The 9,191-nt window shown below is 35.1% G+C and overlaps 2 protein-coding genes across 7 annotated transcripts; both read right to left on the minus strand.

Annotated features, from left to right (window-relative positions):
* Positions 1-646: 646 nt before the first annotated feature.
* Positions 647-3,833, minus strand: LOC132633404 (uncharacterized). Its single transcript, XM_060349810.1, has 4 exons — positions 3,626-3,833; positions 2,310-2,398; positions 2,057-2,154; positions 647-1,066 (listed from the first exon to the last, which is right to left on the minus strand). The coding sequence occupies exons 1-4, from the start codon at positions 3,633-3,635 to the stop codon at positions 964-966; spliced, it is 300 nt and encodes a 99-aa protein (XP_060205793.1). The 5' UTR covers positions 3,636-3,833; the 3' UTR covers positions 647-963.
* A 717-nt stretch (positions 3,834-4,550) lies between these two features.
* Positions 4,551-8,612, minus strand: LOC132633403 (uncharacterized). 6 transcript variants are annotated; one of them, XM_060349807.1, is made up of 9 exons: positions 8,252-8,605; positions 7,471-7,547; positions 6,848-7,076; positions 6,485-6,639; positions 6,339-6,384; positions 6,167-6,258; positions 5,965-6,013; positions 5,266-5,322; positions 4,551-5,014 (listed from the first exon to the last, which is right to left on the minus strand). In XM_060349807.1, exons 1-9 carry the CDS (start codon positions 8,387-8,389, stop codon positions 4,904-4,906), a joined length of 954 nt encoding a protein of 317 aa, XP_060205790.1. In that variant the 5' UTR covers positions 8,390-8,605; the 3' UTR covers positions 4,551-4,903. The 6 variants fall into 6 exon arrangements, with proteins under 6 accessions (XP_060205790.1, XP_060205789.1, XP_060205787.1 ...); XM_060349806.1 differs by having other exon boundaries at positions 5,938-6,013; positions 8,252-8,604; XM_060349804.1 differs by having other exon boundaries at positions 5,917-6,013; positions 6,167-6,230; positions 6,457-6,639; positions 8,252-8,604.
* Between the last annotated feature and the right edge of the window lie 579 nt (positions 8,613-9,191).

Genomic DNA, 9,191 nt, shown 5'->3' on the forward strand with positions numbered 1-9,191 from the left:
CGTCATGTCAATAGGTAAAATGTAGCTAAAATACATAAATAAGGCCTTCCAAGTTAGTCATTTATGAAACTTTCCCAAAAAATAAGTTGGGGACTTATTATTATTTTTTTATTTTTTTAAAGCCCATCCAAACAGGCTCTAAGCCATTAGCAATTTATTGTACAGAGTATGATGGGCCGAAGTGCACAGATGCCCACTTTTTGGACCACCATTTAAGCTATAGTCGTAGTTGTGCAAAAATTTGTAATCCTACTCACTTTGAAAAAACTTTGGAAATGCCGTGTTTGAAAATCTTATGACTAACGCCTCAACTTCAAGCACATATGGCTAAAATTCAACCATTTTTGTCTGAACTTCAGCCATATAAGAAAGGAAAAAGAATAAGAGTAAACCAGCAAACCATTCACCAATTGGTTTCACAGTTCGTGATCTTTGTGCTACTAACATAATTTTACTATCCAACTACTTGGGGAACAACACAATAACTTGGGAGAAGGATAAATGTTGTTGTCACACTTGAGCTTAGAGATGAATAAAAAAAGTTAGCATCCCAATTTCAAATTAGATCAATGATCCTTAGTGCATCACATTTAGAGGTTGACCAACAGATGGAACGAACGGAAGGCAAAGAAAGGACAAACAAAAATTTAGAGGAAGAAAGACAAATAATCCATAAACAAAAAAGCAGATTTGCAGACAGCAGAATGCTGATTTATACAACATTTCCTCATTTCAATTCGTGTTTCTCTCCCTCTCGCTATGCACTTTTGCCTTTAGTTACAGAGGATCCAGGAGAAGAAAGAAATAGAAACGTTACAAATGGGTGAGAGGAAAAATGTGCACCTCCACATAGAAGTAACAGAAATTGAAGTAACAGAAATTGTGGTGGTGAGACTATGGTCAGCCTGCAAGTAGAATTTTACAGCCACACTCCTCAAAAATCCACAGTACGTAATTCACTCTTCATTTCTCTACTGTCTGTTCTGTCTTTTCCTCTGATTTACTTTCGACATTAACATTTTTGCCAAAGCCAAGTTCTGACATGTCTTGCTTTGCCATCAAATTCCTGCAATGCACAATCGGAACATTCATTTGCTTGCTGGTTAAATTCCCATACTATGATGAATGTTTGTTGTTTATTAACATAGAGCACATACTACATAATACAATGACCAACAAACGACACATGTTAGTCGAACCATCTTGCTAGAATCCATAAACGGGTGTTCAAGTACCACAAATTATTTCAAAGGAAAATAATCAAAGTTACTTCACACTTTAATGTGTTTAGAAAATCAAGGTTTTGCATTTTCTGACATCTTTTCATCAACTATCTGGACAATTATCCTAGACCTCTTTCTATCTCCCCTAGTTAAATAAGGGAAACTCTCAACTCTTCCCTTCAAATTAAGCATCTACTGCTGATATAGATTGCAAACAATTTTAAGAACACTGCTACTTATGCAAATTCCAATATGTCTAAATTAAACTCTCACATGCAGGGGATGACTTGCAACAAATTCAAAATCAACGCGCACCAATATTGCATTTTTCATTTTCTTTTGTAGATATGCATCACAGAACTCATATAAACACCAAATAGAAGATTACTTTTTTTTTTCTGACAAGTCAGACAGGTAAAAAAATTGAAGTTGCACTATGAAGTAATTATGAGAGAGAAACAAGTGTCCTGATTCCAACTAATGTGTCATTATCCTCTGCCAGGAGCATAACCATGTTAACTGTTGAGACACGATCGTCACAGAAGATTGATCATGTTTTACATTCAGAAACTTTTCACCTTTTGCTCCGGTGGACAACATTTAGGGGAAGCATTCTTTAGGATACATTAAGAGGCATAATTTGCACATATTTGAGAATATAGAAGATGAATTTAAAAGTTTGCTAAATAAAAGTTATACAAACTCGAACACTTTATAGTGCAGTGACTAAAGCAAGTGAAAGACCTTTGATGACTACATTAAGTTGTGTGCTAAAGTATACGTTAAGAATTAAGTAGTGTAAGAAGTTTTCCGAACCAAACAAATGGACTTACTTCTCCATACGGCACTCCAGGTACTTTCTAGAGAGGTGTCTACACTCCTCGGATTTATGCCCAGCGAATTTAAGACAATTGAGGTATTCCTTCTTCTCCTAAAATATAACAAAAAGAACAGAAAATAAGAAAGGAACTGAATGTCCTATGGAAAACCTATGCTCTATCACAACAACTAATTAGAATAGGAAGTGTGACACACAGAAGGAATCAGAAAAACAAATTAACTATGAGAATTTTGAAAGGATTCTACCAGGTCACATAAATGCATGTGATCCAACGGGAAAACTCCTTTCTCTGGTGGAACCGGTCTCAGTCCTCTATTTCCACCAAATGCACCCCCTTCAAAGAATTGAAATAAATTTATGAAACACAAGGGTAAAGAATTAGGAAACATATACTCATTACAAATAGGATTAAGAAGCATGTTGCTACCTCTGGTTTAGGTTATTGCACATTACCTGTGGTTTTGAAATATGCTCAACCTCCTTGTGCTTCCCCCCAAAAAAGAGCTTTATACTACCAATTGATTAGTTCGAATGGCTTATTTAGCTATGTCCCTTCAGAAATGCCTTGAAATATCTAAAATGGCTTTGCATTGTGTCTTAATGGACAAAGGATCAATTACCTGATTGGTGCAGACTTAAAAGCTATGTAGGATTTATTCTATAAAGGTGGCGTCGGGACCATTTTGCACACTCCGTGACTAATCCACCTGATACTTGTTACCTCCTAGTCTCCCACGACACAGGTTTCGAGTAACTCTGTCCACCACGGCTTACACATATGGGAAGAACTTAACTAATTTTTTTTGTTGCTTTCACTCGGTTGTATCCTGGTCTTCCATGATCAATTCCAACTTCATTGACCGCTAGACCACAATATTGTAAAACAGAATGGAAAAAGGGAAACAAAATGTCTTTAATGTGCGCCATGTTATGTCTGTTTATTTGTAAGAAGCTGAGTATCATATAACTTCAGAGATAAAAATAGTTTTTGGCAACATATGCAACTTTTCTTTGGAATTGATTCCAAGATGGTTCATAGTCATATCAAGACCACATTGAGGTAACACGCACCATCCAAAAACCGAAGAGGATAACATGCTTTTCATCCTACAAATAATAAATTATGATGCTGAAACTCATTTAATCAAGCAAATTACGTTGCTTCCAGCCCTACTCGAATAGCACGCAGAGAACAAATGTTTTGCTCTTTGCCGTAACTGATTGGCAATATAGATGATTCACACTGAGTAATTACGTTGCACAAATTGTCGTCATAGTTCAAAGGTTGATTTTTCAGTAAAATAACAAAATAATAATGTTGAACTGGTCATACACACATACATAAATACATAAAAAATCAAATTTACCCACAATATTTGTTCTGTATTAGCGACTAAAAAGGACACCAAGAAAAATCGAAACGGAATCCAACTAAACTAACTACTGACTCCATTTGACGTTAATTCTGATACATCACTGTGAATTCAAAACATAATAAGATAAATTTGTGCTTCTTTAAGAAACATTTTCATCGAAAATTCCTCCAATAGGGTAAATTCACCTGCACTCATTCCGGAGATGTTGTATCTTGCAGTAGTCGCCGTGATTTTGGCCGGAAAGTCTGTTAGCAGAGAAGCATTGCAGTGTGGACTTCTATAAACAACGAACTGGGCTTTCTGAAAAGTCAACAAGATGGGCTGGTTCTTCGAGTATTACAGGTTGGCCCACAAAGTTTTGCAAATAACAAAAGACAAATACGGCTGATTCTGAAACTCTAATTTTGAGTTATTTTCTCTATTTTCTTTTTAACTCTAAACTAATTTAGTAATTCATATCTCTTTGAAACTATTAATTCTATGTATTATATACTTTCCTTCTAATTTTTTTTTAGGCCTCTGTTGGGTTTGGCCTAGCTTTTGAGGTCGACAAGTAGAACTAGCCTTAACAACCTTTTAAATGAGATCAAAATAGAGTTAGATTACCCCCGACTTTAGTTTGTCATGGCATTTCTCTACCAATTCTCCCTACCTAGCCACCTCCATCCAAAAATAGAAGAAACACTAGGCGGCATTTGTTTCAGCAATAGCCTCTGCAAAGTGCAAACTCAGTTTTTGTTTTCTTTGTTTGAAAAGCTTTTGCAAAATAAGTAAAATATTATCTTAAAGATTTCCAAACTCTTTCAGATACTTACCAACTCGAACAGTGATTTTGCAAAACTCAAACAAACGCTTCAGAATGTCATACCAAATTCCACAACGTTTGCAAATTACGTACAAATGCGTAATTGCAAATATGCAATCAAATTTGGCATCCTTTTGCTTTGTAATTGTTAGCATTGCAACATGTCACTTGTATCAGTTTTGCGAAAACAAGACATGCTCTTGCATTTAGAGGTTTGCAAGGTCCATTGCAAAACCTTGCTTGATGTTCTAATCATTTGGAATAGATCCCAATACTTCTCAGTCCAGACACTCGAGAAATAGCCATTATTTGAATCAGTCAATTTTCCTTTCTTTTCATAGAAACTATAACAGCAGTAACGGAAATAAGGAGCTATAAAGCTGCAAACTGGAGGGACAGTGTGTTTGCAGCAAAGCATAAGCTTTCTACCATGGAAAAATGGACGCTGAAGCAGACAATATCCAGGGAACAATGTACATTTACAGCCGAAAACCTCTGAGGTTTCCTCAGAAGAAATGTGTATAAAAATTTACAGAAATTACTGGTCATAATCCTCCTTTACTATCATAGATGGATGTTGATCTGCCGTATGTCCTGAAACTTTCTTCTGTTAGGAGTGAGAACACAAATGAATAATATACATCTTCAGCATAAATAGCTAAGCTACACTCTGTGAATGCGTGTCAGGTGGTGTCAATCTACACACATGGGGATGTTGAACAACCACTAAAACTGAATTCTTTAAGCTTCCTTTCTTGGGCGAAGTAGGCTGCAATATCAGATTCGAATTTTCAATACAGATATCACATCTCATCAGTTGAACAAAAATAATTGTGACAATTATCAAGATTACAAACCATTCTGCCATGAAGGAGACAGATTAGCTTGTTGAAATTGAAGAAACTCGAATCAAGTTCTAATTGACAGTCAGTTAATTATAATACAAAGAAGTTATGAAGACTGATGTGAGGTAGGGGAAACTCGAGAACAACTCTAGCCAGCTCGTGAATGAATACTCACCACCCCTATATGCCATCCATGACTACTAAAGTCTTTAAAGGTAGCTGCATCCATTTCCTGCAGTATCACAAATATAAGTTCAGAGGTTCCGGAATCATACAACAGAATAAGTAGATAGTATTATATATACTCCTGAATCCAGCTCCAATACAAACCATATGCATATCTTCCATTAATTCATGACGTGAGTTACTAATTAAGTCGAATAATCAACCACAAGCAGCTGTGGAAACTACAAAATGTTAATTGTTCCGAAGAGGCGGCACCGAATTACAAATAAGAATTTACATTGAAAAATGGAATGAGGGACTAACGCACTGGCGGTAGGTGGCAGGGGTAAGGTCTGGAACAAAGACCTGGCTATGGTCTTCCAAATATGTGGGGATAAGGCGTGAGGAATTGGGAAAGAGAAAGGAGATCGTTTAAAAGTTTTTTCTATATCATATTTTACTATATAGAAATCATTATGTACTGATCAAGTTTCTCTTTTATCTCCCTTGCTGTTGTTAATATTTAGTATCTCCCTCAAACAAGGAGATGATGATCATCTCATTAGTAAAATCAAACCTTAGACAAAAGATAGACAATACTCGTCAAGATCAGTCAACTCTAAGTAAGGCAATTACAATTCTGGTATCAAAGGAGACTTACAATACTATAAATAGGAGGTACCATTCTATCTCCAATAGACTTTATTACCGGCATAACAGAGAAGCGTGGCGCCAAGTCTTTTGACCTGAAAGTCCACCTGACGTAAATAAAAGATTAAAGATATTCTCAGATTACAGGTTGATAATGAATCCTTTCTACTAAAATATAACCGAAAACTTTAATAGTACCAGTTCTAAAAAAAAAAAAAAAAAAAAAATATTACCGAAAACTGGCTGAAATTTGCACTTACCCAATGTAAGAGAGTATACAAAACTGTGCCCATTCTCGAACCAACAATCGGAGCCAGTAGTTATCTATTGAATTGTCAACGTTTATAAGAATCTGAAAATTAAAATACCTGATTATCACAAGATTTTACAGTAAAACTGACTACTAAGACCAAATAAGGTGGGTGTCCATACCGCCAGTTCTGCCACAGCCATCATAAGCATTGCATTTTGAAATTTTCTGGACAATCACATAGATGAAGAGTTACAACTCAATAATTTATGAAACACTGAGTCCAGAAGTATAGTATACCATATGAAACTTAGTAGATGCTGCATACTTGAGCATTTTATACTTTGTGTAGATTGCTTCATGCATTGCAGGGATTTCCTCATCCTCTATAAAGGTTAACTGTTCTTGCAGAACTATTAAGTTCTGTGATATGTGCTTGAATATCACATAAAATGAAATGAAATAGCTAAGTGTAAGGAGTACCTGTATTACATACGTAAGAGAAAATTAATATCATGTGTGAAAACAATAAATAATTAGGCAATGCTACACAACTAATTGGTAGTGTGAAAAAGAAATTAAAACAAAACAATAATGCGGTAGGCAATGCTGCACAACTAATTCATAGTGTGAAAAAGAAATATAACGATAATGCAGTAGACAATGAGTTGGAAAAATCTAGTGGACTCACAGAGAAATAAGGTACAGAAGCTCTGTAGCCGACAAGAGTCAAGTAGAAAATACACGCGAGAGCAGCTGTGATGCGGCGCTCTTGTATAGAAAGTCGTTCACACGTGATGCAGTATCCATTAGAAATGAGCAAGAATGAAACAAAAGTTACAGTTTGGAACAGAATTCCGGTAACATAGACACCAAATGATATCCACAGAGAGCATACGTGATTATAAAAGCATGAATACCTGCAAGGCAACATCAAATAGAAGAAGAATAAGAAAAAAAGGGACATGAACATACAATGAGCAAGTTTAATTTCAGCATGAACATATCTACAATAGTTAATTTTATTCATGAAATAGAGCACATAAGCTATTGTCTTAAATCTAAAAACCTTAGGGGTCGTCTATAATCCCGGGATAATTTAATCTGTGAACCAAACGACCCTTAGGATAAATCTACCATATTGAGCTCAAGATACCTTAGCAGAGCAGGCCATGGTTAGGTAATTAAATTGCATTTTCTAATAGTGAACATTCAGATTGACACATTGTTTTATGAATTTGTAGCAAACAGTCAAATTTGGAGGAAGGCTTTACTTCTTTCCCAAAAACAAGAGAAAAAGGCAAAAGGCCTTACCAGAAGAGGAAAGATAGGGTAAGTTGCAGAGTTTTGATCAGTGGAACAGAAGCCAGCGTCCATTGCAATCTGTTCGTCTGTTCTAGTGCGCACATAAATGTCAAAATTATAAAAACAATTTACTTCAATAGTTTGACAGTGAAGGATAATAGTAACAAAAAGAGATAATGGTCAAAAACACACATGAACTATCACTTTTTCGCCAATTTCACATCTCAAGTATTAGATGTTCTCTTTTCATACATGAACTATCACCATCTATATATTAAAACACACCTAGTTGAGTAAATGGTGATAATTCAGGTCGGAAAAGGGAACAACTAATTGTTGGATGTATTTTAATACACAAATGATGATAGTTCATGTAGAAATTGGGAACAAGGTTATAGTTGGGTCGTGAAACTCAGGAAAAAGTGATAGTTAAGGTGTGTTTTTTACCATTAAATCTAATAACTAGGGAATACGATACAGAATCAATAAAACTGCAAAACAATTTGCACCAGAAAACCAAAACAAAGCATAACTCAGAGAAATTGATTAACGGCGTCAAATAAAACCTCGATAAACCTTATAGGCAACGAATTGTCCCGAGGAGCTTATTCATGTAAGAAGTACGAACGAATTATGACACTAAATGTTCATAATAACACAGAGCAAATTAAGCTAAAAACATTGATCAGAAAATGTGTTTTTAGCTACCAGATGCATCAAATTATTCGTTCTCCTCAAAATAGCTACTAGAAAGTAGAAAAAAAGAAACAGAAAGAGAAAGGAAATAGACCTGAAAATGGCGATTTTTGCAAGTGTTGAAGGTCCAGGAACAGACGGAGAGGAACCATATTAAGGTCAAAATGAAATAGAGAGGAGGAAGTGGCTGATACTCTTCGTCTATTCTACTCGAATCAGATGAATTTTCCATTCTTCGATCACTCTCAGGCTCAGCTAAATTTTTCAGCCATGTCGTTTCTATTTATACGCACGCAGCATGCACGTCCTCCATTTTAACTCTTTTTTTTTTTTTTCCTTTTTTATATTTTCAACTACCATTTGACGGTAATTTTTATTCTCTTAATTCTACTTTTCTAATCACTTTTGAGTAAAAATTGAACTATTGTTGTATATGTATAACAGTATAAGTAAAAGAGGGGTTTATTATTTAGCAAGAAGAGAAGAGGGTCCAAAACTTAGGGTAACTCAATTTAACAAGTCACTTAATATTTACTTAACTAAACACGATAGCAATAATTTCTAATTATATTTACTTAATTAAACACGATAGCAATAATTTCTAATTATATTTACTTAATTGGTTTTTTTTTTTTTGGGGGGGGGGAGAGGGGGGGGGGGGGGTTAAAATTGTCTCCCGTTAATAAAGTACTAGTTGTAGTTGAAAGATTATTTGCACGTATTAAATGGATCAAAAGTGTAACTCTTGAATATTAGGCTTAGGATTAATTTTCACTTGGTGGGATATGGAGCACATCAAAAAGTAGCAACATAAACCAATTTGAGCGCACTGAGTCTAGGCCAACTTGACAATTTTATGACTTAATACTCACCGATCGCAATTCAAGCTAATTACTATGCTTGCCATGATTCAACATCGAAAGGATTACTACTTTGCAATATATATTCTTTTTCAATCTGTCTATTAAAAAATGTATACACCTCTTAAAAATTTATACATCTAGTAATTGCCTAAAATGATCTCTTATCTCTCC

The sequence above is a fragment of the Lycium barbarum genome, chromosome 3 (assembly GCF_019175385.1).
Source record: "Lycium barbarum isolate Lr01 chromosome 3, ASM1917538v2, whole genome shotgun sequence".
In the NCBI taxonomy this organism is placed as follows: domain Eukaryota; kingdom Viridiplantae; phylum Streptophyta; class Magnoliopsida; order Solanales; family Solanaceae; genus Lycium; species Lycium barbarum.

Coding starts and splice junctions, on each gene's coding strand:
- LOC132633404 (XM_060349810.1), bottom strand. Junction 2,155..2,309: donor ACATGCATTTATGTGACCTG/GTAGAATCCTTT, acceptor GTTATATTTTAG/GAGAAGAAGGAATACCTCAA. Junction 1,067..2,056: donor CTGGAGTGCCGTATGGAGAA/GTAAGTCCATTT, acceptor TGTGCATTGCAG/GAATTTGATGGCAAAGCAAG.
- LOC132633403 (XM_060349804.1), bottom strand. CDS start 8,389: ATGGAAAATTCATCTGATTCGAGTAGAATAGACGAAGAGTATCAGCCA. Junction 7,548..8,251: donor GCAAAAATCGCCATTTTCAG/GTCTATTTCCTT, acceptor GCACTAGAACAG/ACGAACAGATTGCAATGGAC. Junction 6,640..6,847: donor CTTCTGTACCTTATTTCTCT/GTGAGTCCACTA, acceptor TATGTAATACAG/GTACTCCTTACACTTAGCTA.